General features: G+C 40.9%; 1 protein-coding gene and 1 pseudogene across 1 annotated transcript in view; both read left to right on the forward strand.

Annotated features, from left to right (window-relative positions):
* LOC102835243 overlaps positions 1 to 18,050 on the forward strand; it is a 92,625-nt pseudogene extending 74,575 nt beyond the window's left edge.
* Positions 18,051 to 18,181: 131 nt separating this feature from the next.
* The window catches only part of ABCC4 (ATP-binding cassette, sub-family C (CFTR/MRP), member 4), a 357,151-nt gene continuing 353,363 nt past the window's right edge, over positions 18,182 to 21,969 (forward strand). The window contains exon 1 of the mRNA XM_006832001.1: positions 18,182 to 18,255. Within this exon, the coding sequence (XP_006832064.1) occupies positions 18,182 to 18,255 (74 nt within the window). The remainder of the gene's footprint in view (positions 18,256 to 21,969) is intronic.

The following is a 21,969-nucleotide window of genomic DNA, read 5'->3' on the forward strand; positions in this document are numbered from 1 at the left end:
GGGGACAGAATAGCTGGCATCTTGTCTAGATGGGTCTGGTGAAAAGAGATGGGGATAAGATTCAATAGTGAATAAGTGTTATCATGACTAATCGCGACTGTCACAATTGTAAAGGTAGAAGTTTTGTAACAAAAAAAGGAGAGTTTTTAATCTTACAGTCCAGAAACAGAGGACCCTAGGACCATCAAGAGAGGAACGCACAAGCAGAATGCGGGACCTTATCCAGAGAAGCTGCAGCGCCAGAGATGGAGGCAGAGATGAGGGCATGGAGAGGGGGAGTGGCTAAGGACTCTAGATTTATGGACTAAGAAGAGAAGGATTAAGAGCTGGTGGCCAGGAGGCAAACTTGCAGAATATGCTCTTTGGAGATGTAAAGTGTTTTTTTTTTTGTTTGTTTTTTAAAAAGCTAAAGTGGATAGAAATACTGTTAACTGATAGTGCATGGAGGGGATTATAATCAATGTAATGAAATAAGGTATATGATTTGTTTAATGTAAAACTGATTATATGGCCTGTAAACTTTCACTCAGTCCACAATGAAAATCTTTAATTAAAAAAAAAAAAAGAGAGAGAGACTCTGAAACTTGCTCTCCAGTGTAGAGATACTAAAGCAATGGAAAAAATGAGGAGGTAAAAAGGCTGAATAGAAAATATCAAAGGTTAACTTTAGAAGACAAAGTCAAATATAATGAAATGTGCAAAGACCTGGAGTTACAAAACCAAAAGGGAAGAACATGCTTAGCCTTTCTCAAGCTGAAAGAACTGAATAAAAAAATTCAAGCCTCAACTTGCAATATTGAAGTTTTATATAGGCAAAATATGGAATGATGCAGAAAACATCAAAAGAAGATGGAAGGAAAATACAGAATCACTATAACAACAACAATAAAAGGTAGATGTTCAACCATTTTAAGAGGTAGCATATGATCAAGAACCAATGATATTGAAGGAAGAAGCCCAAGGTACATTGAAGATGTTGGCAAAGAACAAGGCACCAGGAATTAATGGAATACAAATTGAAATCTTTCAACAAAGTGATGCGGCACTGGAGGCACTCACTCATCTATGCCAAGAAATTTGGATGACAGGCACCTGGCCAACTGATTTGGAAGAGATCCGTATTTGTGCCCATTCCAAAGAGAGGGAGGGGCGAGTAAGTTGATGCAAATGTGGGAGAAACAACACAGAAAAGGAGGGTGAAAGTGATTGTGCCATTTAAAGACTATTATCAGTGTGGCTGAATTATAGAAGTCTGTTTTACCTCGTATATTCTCAACAATAACAATAAAGTATACTATTAAAATGAAATCAATTAAGAAAATGAAAACATTTTCTATTGAAATAAAAACTATTTCTAGAAGTGAACATGCCAAAAGATATGCAGGACATTTAAAAAGAAAACTATAAAACTATTGAAAAAAATATCCAATTCAATGGAGAGCTATTTTCATGGATGGAAAGACTCAATATTGTAACAATGGCAAGATATTCATCATCATCCCAATATATACTAGAGAGAATTGTTTTTGAGTAAATTGTTGATTTAAAATGCATAAAAAAGAACAAATGACCAGAAACAGCTGCAACCTTTAATGTTATGTGTCTTAGTGATTTATAGACATGATGTAACCATCCTCCATTTGTGATCTGATGTGAAAACCTATTAGAAGGAGTGTTTCCTTGGTGGTGAGTGTTTTGACAAAACTTACTCTTTCCAGTCCTGCATCCATCTCATCGTCCTCCTCAGACTGCTGCCTGACATAGAGATTTTGGATTTGCCAGCTTCAGGAACCAACAGGTTAAAATCAGTAAAGGAGTGTGTCAGGGTTGCGTCCTGCCACTATGCTTATTCAATCTGTATGCTAAGCAAACAATATGAGAAACTGGATTATATAAAGAAGAGCGTGGCATTAGAATTGGAGGAAGACTCATCAACAGTCTGTTGAATGCACATAATATAACCTTGCTTGCTGAAAGCAAAGAGGACTTGAAACACTGATGAAGATCAAAGACTGTGGTCTTCAGTATGGATTACAACTCAATGTAAAGAAAACAAAAATTCTCACAACTGGACTAATAAGTAAGATGATAATAAATAGAAAAAAGTAAAGTTGTCAAGGATTTTATTTAATGTAGATCCACAACAAATGCTCTTGGAAACAGCAGTCAGGAAATCGAAGAACGCGTTGCATTGAGCAGTCTGCTGCAATACAAGTGTTAAAGAGCAAAGATGTCAGTTTGAAAACTAAGTTGAGCCTGACCCAAGCCTTGGTGTTTCTAATTGCTTCATATGCATATGAAAGCTGCACAGTGAATAAGGAAGAGCAGAGAAGAATGATTCATTAGAATTACAGTGTTGGTGAAGAATATTGAAAGTACCTTGGATTGCAAAAAGAACAAATAAATCTGACTTGCAAGAAGTACAGCTAGATTGCTCCTGGCAGTTCAAATCCATGCACACTCCACAGGAGATCTTCCTTAAAGCTTTTCAGCCCCGGAAATACCTCGGAAATCCTATGGACAGTTCTAACCTGTCCTATAGGGTCTCTAGCAGTAAATGGACTGGATGGCAGTAGGGATTTTTTTGAGTTAGTATAAGAAGAGGCTTGAAGCCTTTTTCAAAAAGATTTAAACACTGCACAGGCAGCAAGTGAGGGTGATTCTGATGAAGAATTTCTTCCCAGTAGGAGTGGGTTCATTGTTTTCAAAGTGATGGGAAATTTGCATAACATTAAAGGGCAAGTGGGTGTTGTGAAGTCCTGGTGTGGCACTGAAAGATAAGCACTGGAAGCAAGGTGGATTTGAATCACAAGGTCAGAGGTTCAAACTCACCAGCCATTCCTTGGAAACCCTGTAACAGGATCACTATGGGTTGGAACCCACTTGACTGCACTTTAACAATAGCAACGGGAGTTGCTCACAGGAGTCTTGGTGGTACAGTTGTTAAAACGCTGTTTCTTAACTTGATTTTTTAACCCATTGGCCATTGAATGGGAGAAAGATGTGATAGTCTGCTGATGTAAAGATTTACAACCTTGGGAGTCCTTGGACAGGGGTGCGGGAGGCAAGTCTACTTTGTCCTCTCTGTTCTCTAGGGTCCCTGTGATTCGGAATTGATGCACCAGCAGTGGGCTTGGTTTGGGTTTGGTTTAGATGTTCTCCATCAGTTGGATGTTAGTAATCCTGAGGACTGTCTGTATTTCAAAATGTATACGGTCTCTAAAACCATTGCCATTGAGTTGACCCTGGCTCACAGTGACCTATAGGACAAAGTAGAATGGCCCCCACAGAGTTCCCAAGGGTGTATATCTTTATGGAAGCAGATTGCTGCATATTCCTCCCACAGAGCAGCTAGTGGGTTTCAAATGTCAACCTTTTGGTGAAAGAGTGCTTTAACCACTGGGGCTCCTGTATATAGGCCAGTTAAGACAAAAATGAACCGCTGTAACTTAATGTAGGTTACCCAGCGTGGCAACAATAGTGAGGTTGGCCCAGGATCGGGCAGGGTTTCTTTCTGCTGTGCATAAGGTCGCTATGGGTCGGTACCGACTTGATGGCACCTAACAACAATAACAACCCAGATATTAGCTGGAGCGTCCCTGTTCTTTGGATTCTAAGTGGGGAACTCTCACCAAAGTTCTGTACGTTTCCGGGGCTTGAGCTGTTTCTCCAGAGTCTTTTTCCTGAGGTGCTGCCTCCTCAGATGGATCCTCTATCTTGACTCAGATGTTTGTTCCTCAGGCACTGTTCAAAATATCAAATTGTTGTTGTTAAGTACCATCGAGTCAGACACATAGCGACCCTGTAAAAGGTTTCCAAGGAGCAGTAGGTGAGTTTGAAGCACCGACCTTGCGGTTCAAACCAACTCACGGTCCAGTGCTTATCCACAGTATTGCACCAGGACTCCAAGCTTTAAATAGCCCTTTTTTATTTTGAGGGGGAAAAAATGCACACGTGGCAACTTATCTGATGAGTACACTTCACTGGAAATTTGGCACAGGGAAGAAGGAGATTCTATCATGGGTACCTGCAAGTGTTACAGTACTGAGAGGCATTCTTAAGATGCCTTTGAGCCACCTTAGCCACAGGAATGTTCACTTGTCACTTCACTTTTTGTTGTCTTCCAGACTTAAACCATCTCTTTGAAGGAAAAGCAAATACTTCTCATTGTGTTCCACAGACCAGTTACACTATTGTCTTCCTTCAGAGGCTTTAGGCAAGGATCCGCACAACCAGCATTCAATTTCTCTAATAATCTTCATTTCCCCAATAAAAATCTTGAAGACCCCTCTCCACAACAGACTGTTGGCTGACCAATTATATAAAATAACTGTATTTCTAATTAAATTATTTAGTTAACTGATGCATTCTTTATGATCAAAATACAAGACTCTGACATACTGCATGATTCCAACTACATGACATTTTGGAATGGCCAAAGCTATACAAACAGAGAAAAGATCAATGGTTGCCAGGAGTTCAGGATGAGACGCAGAGGTGAGTAAGTGCACAGAGCCCTGAGGGCACTGCAGAAAAAGCACTGGACTGCTAGCCACAGGTTGGCAGTTCAAACCCACCAGAGGCTACGAGAGACAAGGATGAGACTTTCTGCTCCCATGAAGATTTATAGCCACTGAAACCCAAGACAGGGTTGCTAAGTCAGAACCGACTAGAAGACACCTAACAACAGCAAAGAATATTAAGGACAGTAAAACTATTCTGCATGATACTGTAATGATGGACAAATGATATAATGCATTTGTCAAAACCCATAGAACTAAATAATACAAAGAATAAACCCTAAATGTAATTGCAGACTTTAATTGGCCATAAAGCACCAATACTGATTCATCAATAGTGAAAATGTACCACATGAATGCAAGATGTTAATAATAGGAGAAATCATGCAGGGAAGAGAGAGTGTATGGGAACGTTCTGTACTTTCTCCTACAATTTTTTTGTAAACCCAAAACTGCTCTAAAGAAGTTTCTTTATTAAAAAAGAAAAAAAAAATGTGATGTTGAGTTCTGAATCTGCAAATACAGCTTTCACTTATTATTAGGGCATTTGAGATACAGTCTTTGAACATTCATTGTATAATGCTGTCTGTGGAAATTTTATCCTAAACCAAAACAATACATTTGTATAACATCAGATGTTGTTCTTGTTGTTATAAAGTACCATGGGGTCGTTTCCGACTCATAGTGACCCTGCACAGGGTTTCCGAGGCTGTAAATCTTTACAGGAGCAGAATGCCTCATCTTTCTCCCGCTGTTAATGGTCCAGTGCTGACTCTACAGTGTCACACCAGAACTTCTCATTCTTTTTATAGGTGTCATCAATGTTCCCATTCTTCTTATAGATGTACATTTATGACATTCATGAGAAACTCCTTATTTGACCACTTTATAAAGAAATTTTAAGTATATCAAGACCATATAGAGATTATAGCAAACATTGAAGCACCCATTCACCATGGATCAATTAAAGTCTATTGTATACCTCTCCTATACCCTATTTTATTCCCTACCTCCCCAGAGATATCAAAGGGTAAGACAAAAAGCATTTTGCTAGGGTTCTAGTTCATACACGGCCTGAGTTTATTCCAAGAAAAGCTTGTGTAAGCATCTCGTAGTTTCATTAGCATGCCTTCAAAAAAATGTTAAATCAAAACAGTGGTTTTCAAGGGATTCTGCTGGCCAGGTCAATTCCAGGCAGAGAGGTCAGATCAGCATGTTATGGAGCCTGTTTTTATTTGGGAGTCTGAAGGCATAATCTTGATGGATTTTCCCAAAGAACACAAGAAAATCATGGAAGCTTTATTAGGAAGAAGTTTTAAGAAAAACGGAAAATTGCCTTGATAAGAAAAAGACCAGGAAAGTTGAACTGAGAAATTTTCCCCCCATCACAATATACCTGCTCATTCCTTGAGGGTAGCAAGGGTTGGCCTAGAAGAATTCTGTTGGGAAACCTTACCCTACTACCCTACAACCCTGATTATGGCCCTTCAGACTTCTTTTTGGTTCTCAAAACTCAAAGAATTGTATTGTATTCCTTTTAAAAGGAATACAATTTGAGCCCCTTGAGATGTCAAAACTGTCATTTTGACATGGTATAAATCTGTGATGATAGAAGTCTTTGGGGAAGGGTTAGAGAGATGAAACTGTTGCTTTCAGAAGTGTAGAGACTTAGATGGAGGATATATTGAGAAATAATACCTTCACATTCTGATCTTTTTATTTAATAAAGGTTTCTATGATTTTGTAGCAATACTTTTTTACTTAGTCTCTTATGTACAAGTTTTACATAAACATATTCCATAACATTTGTTATTTTGAATATTTTCTAACTTTCTTAGTTGGTTTCATATTGATTATATTCTCTTGAAAAATTGGTATTTAAAATTAAATTCATTTTAACAGGCTGTTGAATTTATTTTACTAACCTGTGTTGAGTATTTTTGTAACTGTAAGGAATATTAGTCTCTCATTTTCTTGTGGCATCTTCATGTGTCTTTGGAATCACTGTAATGTCTTCTGGAAGCTTCATATAATGAAATCCTTTTATGTCTCCTTTTCACTTACTATAATATTTTTGAGGATGACTCATGTTGTAGAATTCATATGCTGTTGTTTTTGTTGTTAAGTGTTGTTGAGTCAGTTCTGACCCACAGCGACCCTGTGTAGGATTTCCAAGGAGCAGCTGGTGAGCTTGAACTACCAGCCTTGTGGTTCAAACCAACTTTTCAGTCCAGTGTGTTAGCGGTTGAATAATATTCCACTGCATTTATAAACCACGTTTAAAAACCATTCTTTCATTGATGAATAATACTTCCATCTATCAGCTATTGTGATTAATGCTGCTATAAGCCTCTGGGTGTTGTTATGTGCCATGGAGCCAGTTCCGACTCATAGCGACCCTGCACAGGGTTTCCGAGGCTGTTAATCTTTATGGGAGCAGAATGCCTCATCTTTCTCCCGCAGAACCGCTGGTAGTTTCGAACTGCTGACCTTACGGTTCGCAGCCCGATTCGTAACCACTACGCTACCAGAGCCTCTGGGTACAAGTATCTATTTGAGGCTCTGTTATCAATTGTTTTGGGTAAATACTTAGGCATGCTGAGTAATATGATAATTCCACCTTGAACTTTTTGAGGAATCACCTGTTTAGATGCTTTTTTGTTTTGTTTTTGGTATCAAGTTTGACATATCTTTCAAATTTAATGGTTTCCACATGGTTACTCAGTTATACATTTAGTGTATAATGCACCTGTAATAGGGTTTCATGTTAACTTGACTAGGCCAGGATTTCCAGCGATTTAGCAGTTGAGATGTGCTTATTTCCAAAGTGATTTCCTGATACAGGCAGAGATAGCTCTATGTTGAGTGGTCATAAGCAGCCAACCAACTGAAAGGTAGTATTCTTGGGTGCGTGGCCTGCTCCCAATACAATGGACATGCAGAAAAGGATCGCTCTCTCTCTTCTGCTGTGATTCTACAATTGTAAGCCATTTCCTTGACAACAAACTTCTCTCTCTGTCTCTCTATATATCGGTTTCACTGGTTTTGCTTCTCTAGAAAACTCGGCCTAAGGCAGCATCCATTCTTCAATAATTAGAATTGCTGCCTTATGGTATACAAAATCCCTTTTTGTACAGGTGTCTAATTTTGGAGTCTATTTTGTTATGCTGCTTTGTAGGGGCCAAACTATTATTTTAATTATTTTACCTTTATCACAGGCTTTCTACCATTTGTCTAATAGTTTGTCCTACTGTGGCAGCTTGCATGTTGCTGTTTTGTTGGAAACTATGCCACTGGTATTTGAAATACCAAAAGGGTCACCCATGGTGGGCAGATTTCAGCAGTGCTTCCAGACTAAGACACAGTAGGAAGAAGGAGAAGTGCACTATATCTGAATGTTTAGCCACTGAAAACATTATGAAAATCAATGGAAGACTGTCAGACATAGTACCTGAAGATGAAAATATTATGAAAAGCAGGAAAACATTGTAAGACGCAGTGTCAAAAGATAAGCCCCTCAGGTTGGCAGACACTCAAAATATGATTGAGGAAGAGCTGCCTCCTCAATGTAGAGTTGACCACGATGACATGAGTGGAGTAAAGCTTTCGTGATCTTCTTTTGCTGATGGCACAACTCAAAATAAAATAAAATAAAATAAACAGCTGCAAACACCCATTAATCACTGTAAAACAGAATGTATGATGTATGACTCTAGGAAAATTGAAGTTGTCCAAATGAAATGGAATGCATAAAAAAGACTGATCTTAGGCATTAGGGAGTTGAAATGGACTGGTATTGGCCATTTTGAATCAGACATTCCTATGCTAGGAATGACAAATTGAAGAGAAATGGTGCTGATTCATTGTTAAGGAGAACATTTAAAGATCTATCTTGAAGTACAGTGTTCTCTGTGATACGATAATATCCATATGCCTACCTGGCAAACCACTTAATACCACTATTATTCAAATTTATGGACCAACTACTAAAACCAGTGATGATGAAATTGAAGAATTTTACCAACTTTTTTAGTCTGAAGTTGATCAAACATGCACTCAATATGGACTGATAATTATTGGTGATTGGAATGCAAAGGTTAGAAGCAAAGAGGAAAAGGATCATAGCTAAAAAAATATGACCTTGGTGGTAGAAATTATGCTCGATATCACATGATAGAATTTTGCAAGACCAACAACTTTTTCACTGCAAATACCTTTTTTAAACAACAGAAAAAGCAACTATGTACCTATCCCTCACCAGATGGAAAACAATCAAATTGACTACATCTGTGGGAAGTGACAGTGGAAAAGCTCACTATCAGAAGCCAAAAGAGGACCAGAGACTGACTGTGGTACAGACCATCAATTGTTCATATTCAAGTTCAGGCTGAAGCTGAAAAAAAGTGAATACAAGTCCATGAGAGCCAAAGTATGATCTTGACTAGATGCCACCTGAATTTAGAAACCATCTCAAGAACAGATTTGCTTCATTAGACACTAATGACTGATGATCAGAGAGTCATGTGATGACATCAAGAATATCATATAAGAAGACAGCAAAAGATCATTTAAAAGACAGGAAATAAAAAACCAAAATGATGTCAGAGAGTCTCTGAAACTTGCTCTTGAATGCACAAAAGTTAAAGCAAATGGAAGAAATGAGGAGGTAAAAGAGCTGAGCAGAAAATTTCAAAGTGCAGTTCAAGCAGACAAAGTCAAGTATACAGTAAAACATGCAAAGACCTGGAGTTAGAAAACCAAAAGTGAGACACTCTCAGCATTTCTCAGGCTGAAAGAAACTGAGGGAAAAAAATTTAAGCCTCAGGTTGCAATACTGAGGGATTCTATGGACAAAATATGGAATAATGCAGAAAACACAAAAAAGAAGATGGAAAGAATACAGTTACTGTACCAAAAAGAAATGGTTGATATTCAACCATTTGAAGGGGTAGCATATAATCAAGAGCCAATGGTACTGAAGGAAGAAGTACTGTACTGAAGACATTGGAGAAAACAAAGCTCCAGGAATTGACAGAATGCAAAGTGAAATCTTTCAACAACTGATGAAACATTAGAAGCATTCACTCATCTGTGCCAGGAGATTTGGAAGATCTGGCCAATTGATTAGAAGAGATCTATATTTGTGCCCATTCCAGAAAGGTTGCCCAATGCAATGTGGAAATCATTGAGCAGTGTCATTAATATCACATGCAAGTGAAATTCTGCTGAGGAGATTTTTAAAACGGTTGGAACTTTGCAGTACATCAACAGAAAACTGCCAAAAATTCAAGTCGGATCCAGAAGATATGTTGTTGTTAAGTGTCATCGAAGTTGATTCCGACCCAATAGCGACCCCATATAGGGTTTCTGAGGAATGGCTGGTGAGCTTGAACCACGAGCTTTGCAGTTCAAACTGACTTAGCAGTCCAGTGCACTAACCCACAGCACCACACCAGGACTCCCAGAAGATACAGAACTAGGAATATCACTGCTGATGTCTTGCCTGAAAGCAGAGAATACCAGAAATTACTTGTGCTTTGTTGATAGTGAAAAGGTTTTGACTGTGTAGATCATGACAAACTACAGATAGCATTGCAAAGAATGGGTTTTCCAGAACACTTCATTGTGCTCATGAGGAACCTGTAGCTGACCAACAAGCCGTTATTGGAACAGAACAAGGGGATACTGAATGGTTTAAAACCAGGAAGGGTGTGTGCCAGGGTTGTATCCTTTCATATTTATTCCATCTGTTGTTGTTACTGACCTTCAAGTTGGTTCTGACTCATAGTGACCTTGTATAGGGTTTCCAAAGAGTGGCTGGTGTGTTTGAAACACAAACCTTGAGGTTAGTAGTCCAGTGCTTGGAGAGAGGATTGAAGTTGTCAGGGACTTCATTTTGGATCCACTATCAATACTCATGGAAGCAGCAATCAAGAAATCATAGGATATATTGCATTAGGCAAATCTGTGGCACAAGACCTCTTTAAAGGTTCAAGGGCAGAGTCACTTTGATGACTAAAGTGAACCTGACCCACACTTTGGTATTTCCAATCATCTCACATGCATGTGAAAATTGGATAATGAATAAAGATGACTGCAGAAGAATCAACACATTTGAATTATGGTGTTAAAGAAGAATACTAAAAGTATCACGGATTGCCAGATGTTTCTAGGAGATGGCCAGAGTTTTCTTCCAAGGCTCATCTTGGTAGACTTGAGCTTCCAACTTTTCAGTTAGCAGTTGAGCACATTAACCATCTGCCCTATCTAGGGACTCCTTTCATGCTTTACAGATGCTTCAAGATCAACTTGTCCACTTCTGCTTAACTTTCGTCTCTCTACCCATTACCTGTCCTGTTTGCTTCACCATCCAAACTCATACCACTTCTGGTCTTGTTGCCTCATTAAGGTCATTAGCAACCAACTATGTTCCAATGGTTGGAAACACTCTGCTCCCAGATTATACAAGGCTGGCTCTTTCTTAGTAGTCATGGTTTAGCTATAGTCTCTCTCTGAGTAGACTTTCCTGTCCACGGAGTTTAAATCAAGGTCCCCCTGCCACATCCAAGTACTGCTTTGTATCAGCCTATTTATTTTATTCATAGTTCTCATCACAACCTGCAATCATTTAGTTTCTTTACTATCTCTTTCCCTACTTGAAAACACCATGAGAGATCTGATTTATGTTGCCTACAAGTGATCCCCAATACCTTGAAGAGTACCTGACTTACAGTAGGTGTTCAATGAACACTTGTTCAAAAGTGACTCACCTACTTAATCATTTATTATTGCCAAATGTTTAGCTGTTTATTATTATTTTTTTACTATAATAAGCACTGTCCTGATATTAGCACACAAATAAATTTATATATAAATCAATGTCTATCCAAGACTTCTTTCCCTTAATGATTCTTTTTTAAGTTAAAGATGAATGTTTAAAGTTCTAAAGAAATACTGTATTGATAAATTGTTTTCTAAAAAATCAATTCCTAATTTATACTTTTACTGATTCATAATTTATACTTTTACTAATTACAGTGCTTATTACGCTTTGCCTTTATTAACATTGGGTGTAATGTTTTTATGAAAATCTTATAGAAACTTCATATATATATATATATAAAGTTATAAATATATATATATAAAGTTATATGTATATATATATATATAGTTATATGTATGTATATATACCTTTCAAAAAGGATTATATGATTGGCAGGATGGATTTTGAAATTTACATATACTTTTATTTTCATCTATTCTTTTTCTAGACTGTGAATGCAGTAGAGGCAGAGATTTCTTTACTTTAGGTGTGTCCTATTCTGAGGATACTATAGTCAACTTTTAGCAGTTTCTGGACAACTCACCTTAATAACAGAATAGTTTCTTCAAAGACTGAAACAAAACAGCTTCAATTTCTAATATTATTATATCTTAAAGGATGCCAAATAAAATATTCTGACTCAAACATTTGCAAGCAGTTTTTCTAGTTTTTTGTTTTTTTTACATCAGTGGTTCTCTATGTCAAGGTCATAACATACATAACTGAGATCAATTCAGAAGTATGACGCATGTAATTTGTTACTAATAAAACTATGAAAATCTGAAATCTGAGATGACTAACTTCTTCATATAAACGAAAGCACATTCAAGGCTATTTTTATAAGAACATAACTTGCTCACTTGCTTTCGTGAGTGAGAGAGAAACTCAGGGTTAGAGTCTGGCCATTAGTTGGTTACTGCTGTCCACAGACATTCAATGTAAGGCTCATGTATCATTTAAAAACTTATAGCTGTTGTTAAGTGTCATCATAGGGAGACCCTGTATAGGGTTTTACCAGGGTGTACACCTTTGTGGGAACAGAGAGACTAATCTTTCTTCTGGGGAGTGGCTAGTGAGTTTGAACCTTATGGTTCACTGTCCTGTGCTACCACGCTCCCCCAAAACTTATAATTGCCACATTTGAAAGTAAAAAGGAACAAGTGAGTCTTCCCTCAGAGATTTCTCTTGCTGACGGTGTTTCTCTCCATCCTCACTGCCAGGTTCCAGTTCTTTGCTGCTTTATTGTAGAGTACCTTCATTTTGTCGTTAAGTGCCGTCAAGTTAGTTCTGACCCATAGCGACCCTGTATAGGATTTCTGAGGAGTGGCTGGTGAGTTTGAACCATTGACCTTGTGGTTGAAACGGACCTTGCAGTCCAGTGCATTAGCCCGCAGTGCCACACAAATCCTCAGTGTCTTCTAAACCCATCTTTCACATAGATGCCTGCTTTATCTTTCCAAGACATAGAAACCTTTCGTGATTCCCTGTTGTTGCAAGGATATAGCCCCATCTCCCTAGGGTGGCCTATGAGCCTTTTTCAATCTGACCCCAAAATCATCTTGCTTCCTAACAAGGTATCTTAGACAAGGTGGTGTCTTCCTTTTGCCTTTCCCTCTACATGGAACTACATCTTCACCCCTCCTGACACACGACCACCTGGTGAAATTCTGATTCTTTAAGACCTGTCTTATTTTTTAAAAAACTTTTTAAGGCAAATTGAGTGAAGGTTAACAGACAAGACCATCAATTTTACATTCATCAAATTATATGCTGTGTTTCATCTCAATGCTGCCAACCACCTCCCTGCTATAACAGTGTCCTATTTCCTCCTTATGGCTTCCCTTTGACATCTGATAATTTCACAAGTGAACAAAGCAAAACGAATGGATGCACATGTACAAACCAAAAAATCTATAATCATTTAAAAGTACTAAGGGCACACTCTGCCAGTCAGTCTCCTGCCTTCAGGTGCATAGCCTTTCTCAGTCCAAGGGCCTAGAGGCCGCAGCTGCTTTCTCTCTCCATGCCATCGTCTCTGCCACTGTCCCTGCTGTTGCTGCTTTTCTAGGTAGGATCTCACACTCCACTCACGCTCTTCCTTCTTGATGGTCCTGGGATCGTCCGTCCCTGAAATGAAGGATTAACTATTCCCCCTTTTAGTTACGCGTCAAGACCTTTTGAGATGATACTGCCTTCAAGTCAATTTTGACTGATAGCAATAGGAGAGCATAGAAGTGCTCCTCAGGGTTTCTGAGTCGGTACATCTTTGTGGGAGCAGCTGGTAAGTTCCACTGCTGACCTCGTGGCTAGCAATCAAATGCTTAACCCACTGTACCACCAAAGTTTCTTATATATCATAGGTTTTTACAAAATATATTCACAAGTCATAAGGTTCATAATAACTCTGTGAAGCAGGAAGAATGGGAATTTTTAGTCTCCTGAGAAAACTAAGAAACAGGAAGACTAGGTAAAAGTATAGAAAGTTTAGAACCCTGTCCTCTGACCCCAGTCAAGAGTTTTCAGTATTGCCTCTAAAACCAAATTCATGACAGTTTAGAGAAGAATGTTAAGAAGTTTCAAAAGGAACTTAGGGAAAAAAAAGAAAAAAAAAAAAGAGTCAGCAGAAGTTGAAGTTGAAGGGATTGAGCATTGTGGCCCTTTGAGACTGCTTTGGTTCTGAGACACTATCAGGAAGCAGAGAGGTCTGGCATAATCTGACAAGGGAAGACGTCTCTAGACTTCAAAGGAGCAGATACTTCTGCTTCCAAGTATAACTGGTAACTGAGGAGTTACATCTCAAGTTAGTAGATTAGAAAATTTAGGGAGTTTGAAAGAGAACTAAATCAGAGAAGGGTTTTTGGCTTATAAACTGCCTTATTTGAAAATGAGGTCAAAGAACAATAAAAAATGGAATGGATATAGTTTTTCTTAGTCTCATTAATGAAACTGTTTTTCAGAAGACTGAAAACAAAATAATTTCAGCTTCTAATACCTGTCACCATGGAGCTGCTCTCAACTCATGGTTGATAACGTGTGTCAAGGTAGAACTGTGCTCTAAAGTATTTGCAATAGCTGACTTTTTCAGAAGTACATAATCAGGCCTTTCTTCCTGGTATCTCTGGGTGGATTTGAAATGCCAACCTTTCTGTTAGTGTGTTTACCATTTGAACACTGAGGAATATCCTTTTCTAAACCACTTGGTTCTAATTGTTTTCGCTTTGTGATGAAAATTCTCAAAAGTACATAAAATATCAAGAAAAGAGCATAATAAATCCCATTACCTGCTTCCCCAAATGAACATTTTACCATTCTTATCCAACAGCCTTCACAAAAAAAATTTGTTACTAGTGTGTTGTTGTAAGGTGCCATTGAGTCGGTACTGACCCATAGCGACCTTATGCACAGCAGAATGAAACACTGCCTGATCCTGGGCCAACCTCACTACTGTTACCACGCTTGAGTCCATCAATGCTGCCACTTGGCCAATCCATCTCACTGGGTCTTCCTCTTTTTCTCTGACCCTCCACCTTACCAAACATGATATCCTTTTCCAGCGACTGGTCCCTCCTGACAATATGTCCAAAGTATAAGGGACAAAGTTTGGCCATCCTGACCTCCAAGGAGCACTCTGGCTGCACGTCTTCCAAACGGATTTATTGGTTCTTTTGGCAGCCCATGGCACTTTCAGTATTCTCCTCCAAAACCATAGCTCAAAGGCATCAATTCTTCTACAGTCTTCCTTATTCACTATCCAACTTTCGCATGCATATAAAGTTATTGAAAATACCATGGCTTGGGCCAGGCACACCTTAGTCCTCAAGCTGACATCTTTGCTCTTCAATACTTTAAAAGGTTCTCGTGCAGCAGATTTGCCTAATACAATACGTCATTTGATCTCTTGACTGCTACTTCCATGAGTGTTGATGGTTGATCCAAAAAGAATGAAGTTCTTGACAATTTCAATCTTTTCTCTGTTGAGAAAAGATTGTTGTTTATTGGTCCAGTGGTGAGGATTTTTGTTTTCTTGACATTGAGATGCAATCCACACCGAAGGCTGTGCTCTCTGATCTTCATCAGTAAATATTTCAAGTCCTCTTCACTTTCAGCAAGCAAGGTTGTATCATCTGCATATCGCAGGTTGTTAATGAGTCTTTCTCCAATCCTGATGCCATGTTTTTCTTCATAGAACCCAGCTTCTCGGATGATTTGCTTGGCATACAGACTGAATATGTATGGTGAAAGAATACAACCTTGTCACACACCTTTTCTAATTTTATACCATTCAGCATTCCCATGTTCTGTTCAAACAACTGCCTCTTGGTCCAGGTACAGATTCCTCGTGAGCACAAGTAAATGTTCAGGGATGCTCATATTTCGCAATGTTGTCCATAGCTTGTCATGATCCACACAATTGAAAGCCTTTGCATAGTCAATAAAGCACAGGTAAACATCTTTCTGATATTCTCTGTTTTCAGCCAAGATCTATTGGACATCAGCAATGATATCCCCTTGTTCCATGGTCTCTTCTGAATCTGGCTTGAACTTATGGAAGTTCTCTGTCAATGTATGCTTGTAGCCATTTCTATATTACTTTTAGCAAAATTTTAGTCGCATGGGATATCAAAGAGATTGTCTGATGATTTCTGCATTTTGTTGGGTCACCTCTCTTTCGAATGGGCACAAATATGAATCTCTTCCAATCAGTCAGCCAGATAGTTGTCTTCCAAATTTCTTGGCAGAGATGAGTGAGTACCTCCTGTGCCGCCTCACTTTCTTGAAAGATTTAAATTTTTATTCCATCAATTCCTGGTACCTTGTTCTTTGCCAATTTCTAATACTGTGGCTTTCTTTAAAAATCATTATTAATTAGATTTAATAAAGGTACATGAGAAATTTTTTAATAATAATGTTATCTTGCTTCAAGCACCATTAACTTGAAACCTGTTATTTTTCTTCATTCAGGGCTAAAGGGAAGCAAAGTCAATGAGCTGGTTAGGTAACCATACACATCAGTGAAGACTTACGAGTGCACATTCAAAAGTTGGACCGTGATTTTGTTTATTCATTCTTAGAAGCTCTCATTCAACAAGTGTCTTCTGGCCACTTTTCATCCACCAGCCAGATTGACCATTCTCAGCCTCGACTTCAGTTTCATCATTCTTTCACTTTTAAGAAGGCTGAAAGTCCCTGTGTGGCACAAATGGTCGACCCTTGATTATTAATCCGAAAGGTTGGAATTCCAGCGAGGCCTTGGTATAAAGACCTGACAATCTGTTCCTGTAAAGACTGTTGCTTTTATTGTTAAGTGCCATTGAGTTGGTTATGACTCAGCAACCCTGTATAGGGTTTCCGGGGAGTGGCTGGTAGGTTTGAACAGCTGACTTTAAGGTTCAAATCGACCTTGCCGTCCAGTGCTTATCCTACAGCACCATACCTGGACTCCTCTGTAAAGACTGTTGTTGTTAAGTGCCTTCCAGTCAGTTCTGACTCATAGTGACCCTGTATAGGGTTTACCAGGAGTGGATAGTGGGTTTGAACCACTGACTGTGGTTCAAACTGGCCTTTCGGTCCAGTGCATTATCCTACAGCGCCATACCAGGATTACACTTCTACTCTGTAACACTTGGGGTCACTGGGAGTCGGAACTCAACCACAGCTTTATTTTTAGATCTTGGACAAGTTGTCTCTTTGATCCTTACCTTTCTCCTCTATAACATAGCTATTCAACAGGGCTTTGTTAGCTAAAATGAGGTGAGGTAACCAAAAGTATGCATTACTGGCCTTCTATAACTTATGTTCTTTTTATCTACGGCTACTCTGCGAGGCTGTGAAGGCCAGATGAGAGAAATCATAAAACCACCTCTCTCTCTCTCTCATAGCTTCCCTTTCTCAATCCAAAAGAGCAGCGAAAATATCCGAGAAGTCCACCCTCTAATACATGAGGTGGACAGCCTTTACTTCTTCCAAAATCATCTGAGGTCTTCTAATTGTCTCTTGAACACACATCAACAACAACAAATATTATTAGCTGTATTTCTTTAGGTTTTACAGCTCTATAAAGATAATCTGCTAAAACCTTGAGTTGTCTGAGGTCAAATGTTTGGCAGGCACATTTGAGGAACCTCCCACAGCACCCATGTTTGGTCCTGATGAAGGCATGCGCCCAAGTGGCGGGCTGCTAAAGCGGTCTGGTAACTTTCTCCAGTCCTTAGAAACTGGCAGCCGAGGGGGCGTTTCTAAGAAGCTGGGGAAGCGAGAACTAGCACCTCCCCTCGTAGCCTTCGGTTTTGTTGCCTTGGCTCTGATCTTTAACTCTTTCGCAAAGTTTGCAGTCAGGTCCCAACACGTGGGTGCCTCGGCGTCGCCAGGCCTCCAAGGGGCGGGCTAGTGGCGTCGGGTTCTCCACCCCGCTATGTCTGCCTAACCTCCATCCTGCGGCGCCAGCTCGCTCCTCCTCGCCTCCCACCTGCGCGTGGATCCAGGGCTGCGTTCCAGGACTTGCACCTCCGCACTTTTGTGCAACGTGAGACCAGCAGCTATTTCTCCCAGTTGCACCACCTTTCTGACCTAGAGCGACATCCCCGGGTTCGAGGCAGCGGCTGCGGCACGTCACCGGCAGCCCCCAGGCGGCCCCGGGAGGCGGGGACGGGGGCGTGCCGCCGGCACCCGGCTTCCGGAAGCGGGTGTTTCTCGGGCTCTCGCTGTAGCGGACCCGCACGGCGTCCGGTGCTCTAGCATCTTTCCTGGCTCTGCCGAGGAGCAGCAGTAGCGGCTACCGCTGTCTGGGCCGTGCGACCCCTGGCCCGGGACCCTTCCCCGCCCGCCTCCAGCCCGCAAGATGCTGCCGGTGTACCCGGAGGTGAAGCCCAATCCGCTGCAGGGCGCGAACCTCTGCTCGCGCGTGTTTTTCTGGTGAGTAATCTGGGCGTCGCGACCCCGCCGCGCCTCCGCCAGGCTTGTCCCCGAGGGTGTAATCCGCTCCTCTCCTCCCTTGATCAGCCATCCTCATCCGCGGAAGCTCTCTGCCCGGGCTCGTGCCTGATGCCACCGGTGTCTTTGGGGTTGGGTGGCCGGAGATCGGAGCGAGAGAAGTGGTTTCCGCCTGATCCCATCTGTCCACACCGGGGGTTCCTGCCGCGTTGTGGCCGCCGCATGGGCCTTCACGGCCGACCTCGTGTTGCCGGCCTCCGCCCCCGCACACAGGACCGGTGGCTGCGGGACCTGGGGCCGCAGGGCACTTGCAGGTCACCCTGTCTTCCTGAAGTGTCTCGCGGCCCCATCATCCCTCAGTGCCCGGGCAGAGGAGCGGGAACAGGAGATGGAGAGACAGAGAACCGAGGCTGCCAAAGTGGCTTCCTTCAGTCCGCAGGGGAGCACAACCTGGAACCCCCAAACGCCCACCCTCTCAAGTGCCACTCAAGGATTCTCAATTTTTTTTGAACGAAAACTACACTCACCTCACCTTTATAAATACGCAGTTTATGAACAGTTGCCTCTATCTAATCTGACTCAAAGCCTAATTGGTGTCCTGGACCAGCACCATTCCCTAATAGCGTCCCCACCCCTTCCGATGTTCGTTATGTGACAGCTGCTTCCCACCTCCTTTTGAGCTCCTGCCTTGTCTCACTCTCTGCCATGTGGTTTTCTCTCTGTGTCCGTGTGTGTGTGTGTGTGTGTGTGTGTGTGTGTGTGTGTGTGTGTGTGTGTAGTGGAACGTTGTTGTGGCAAATTTCATGTGGTTAAATCATAGTTTATCTTTTAAATCATTTACAGAACGGACACTCTTGAAAAAATCCGCTTCCACGTTTTGTTTCTGACTGGAACACTCATAGGCAAGACGAGTATATCTCTGACCAGCTCTTTTCCCTGTTACTAATATTTTCACCTACAACTGTGAGGACTGCTCTCGTTTGCAGTCTCAGAGACCTGTGGAAAGCGAACTGACCCGGGTCTCTAGCTCTCTGAGAAGCCATCCCTGGCCTTGGAGTAGGTAGTTCTGACAAGGAGTCCTATGGTCTTAAAACACACGGGGAAACAGTGCAAATGTTCAGAGGTGAAGCATCATAAAGAAGGTTTTCTAGCTAGTGTCTGTGACAGGTGGAGTTGGTGTGGCGCTGCAGAATGATGCACTGGATGGCAAAGTCAATTTGAACCACAAGGGTGCCAGTTCAGACCCACCAGCTGCTCCATGGAAACCCTATCCAGGGTCACTATGAGTCTGAACCAACTCCATGGCACTTAACAACAACAACAACAATCTGTGACAGATGGACTTTAATCACACTTGGTTGATAATTAGACCTTTTGTTTATTGATCTCTGCCCTTTCCTCTTTCCCCCCATATTTCACATGTTTATTTTTTAAATGGGGAAACTCAGGAGAGCCCAAGGGGATTAGAGCTCCACTCTAGTCTTGTTTTGTAATTAATCCAGTATTGAAGGACACCTCTCTGGTGGCCATTTATTAAAGGGAGAGGGGGCAGAGAAAGACGGAATATGGATGTGGTTACCTTAGTAAATAGAGTCCTGGTGTGGCGCTGTAGGATAAGCACTGAACTTGAAAGTGTTGTTAAGTGCCCTTGTTGTGATCCTGTATAGGGTTTCCGAGGAGCGGCTAGTGAGCTTGAACTGCCGGCTTTGCAGTTCAAACCAGCCTTGCAGTCCAGTGCATTAACCTGTAGTGCCACACCAGGATTCCAACTTGGAAGTAGGCAGATGTTTTCCTTCAAGCAGGATGATAGACTCTTCTACTAGAACTGAAGAGTTGAAGGAGATAGGAAGACGATGGTTTCCCTGCGGGTGTAGGAAAAAGTTATCTCTGTTTTACACATGAAGTTATCGAAGTAGAGAAGTGAGTAAGTTGCTTAAGACCACACAGCTAATGAATGAGTGGTAAAGCCAGGATCCAAAGCTAGGCAATCTGGCTCTGTTGTTGTTCACTGCCATTGAGTCGATTCTGACCCATAGCCACCCTGTATAGGGTTTCCAAGGAGCAGCTGGTGAGCTTGAACCACTGACCTTGCAGTTCAAATGACTTTGCAGTCTGACGCATTAGCCCGCAGCGCCACACCAGGACTCCTATATAACTGCTGTATTGTGTTGTTTCTATAGGGGTTGTTTTTGTTGTTGTTTTTGCTGTCTAATTCGCCCTGACTCATGTTAACCTTGGGCACAACACTGCCTAGCCCCATGATTAGTATGGATCTCAGAGTTGTCAACCACAGGATTTTCATTGGCTGGTTTTTGGAACTAGATCCTCAGACCTTTTTTCTTAGTCTGAAAGTTCCACCCACTGAAGGGTGGAGGAGGTGCACTGGCTGGGAATCTAACTGGGTCTCCCACTTGGAAGGTGAGAATTCATTCTTTCTACCTCGGAATCATCATGGGTCCACCTGCGCACGTGTGGCTAGTTGCTGTGGAGTTTCTTTGGACTCATGCTGACCAGTGTGTGCAGAGTAGAACTGCTCCCTAGGGTTTTCAAGACTGACTTTGGAAGCAGATTGCCTGATCTGTTTTCCTTCCAATATGCCTCTGGGTGGGTTTGCATCATTAACCTTTTTGGCAAGTAGTTAGTTCCTTATCAGTTTGTGGCACACCTTTTTCTTATAGGCTGGAGCTTCTCATGGGAAGTTCTTAAAATTCTTCTTGTTGGTGTATGTGGACCATAAGTCACCGTGCTGTTGGAGACAGCAGTTCTCCAAGTATGAGACTTATCCCAGCAGCTTCAGCATCCCCAGGGATGGAGTGCTTTCCAAAGAATGGCATGACTTTGTGAAGTCAGTCATGGATCGTGATGGCCTTCCTATATTTATCTACTTTTTGCAGCTCCAAGAATTTTAAAGTTTGAGGCAACTTAGTGAATTCCTGGTGTACTTCTCTCATAGTAAGCAGGAAAGCTTAAAGATTAAATGAACCTCACTCAAAGACACAGGGAGACCAAGCCCACATTGTAGAGGAAAAACCCCCACTTTTTCATCCGCTAATTGGGTGTTTGCTTTTCTCCTCAAATATCATCTGCTTTCTAAACCTGAACACTGGTTGCTATCTACTTAAATGATGCCAACAGCTAACTTAATAACTTTTATATGAAGGGGGCTGCAAGCATTTTGATGCTTCTATAGCACAAATTTGACTTGGGTCAAAGAGCAGTCATATATTAAGCGGATTTTAAAAACCTTTCTATTTCTGTAAGAAATTTACAACTATGGAAAAGAAGCAATGAATAAGGGTGATTTATTTCTATGATCTGGGTAGGCATTACTGATTTCTTATTGGTTGTTTTTCTTCAGTGTTTTTCTCCCCACAAACATCCTCAAGCACAGATGTGTGCTGCTTTTCTACAGAATGAAATTGTTTTCAATCCTGATTCCATTTTTCTTTTAATTTTCTATAGTTAACTATAGAAATACTGTAACTAGTTAAAAGGCCAAATTGCTTTCCAACAGAATTGGGACCAGTTTGCTTTCTAAATAGTGGTTTCTGGGCTCATTTCATTGTCAACTTTGGGTATTCAGTTAAAAAAATTTTTTCAAAGTAAATTGTTGTTTGGTACCGTCGAGTCGGCACCGACTCATAATGACCTTATGCACAGCAGAATGAAACACTGCCCGATACTGGGCCAACCTCA

Source organism: Chrysochloris asiatica, unplaced genomic scaffold (assembly GCF_000296735.1).
Source record: "Chrysochloris asiatica unplaced genomic scaffold, ChrAsi1.0 scaffold00005, whole genome shotgun sequence".
In the NCBI taxonomy this organism is placed as follows: domain Eukaryota; kingdom Metazoa; phylum Chordata; class Mammalia; order Afrosoricida; family Chrysochloridae; genus Chrysochloris; species Chrysochloris asiatica.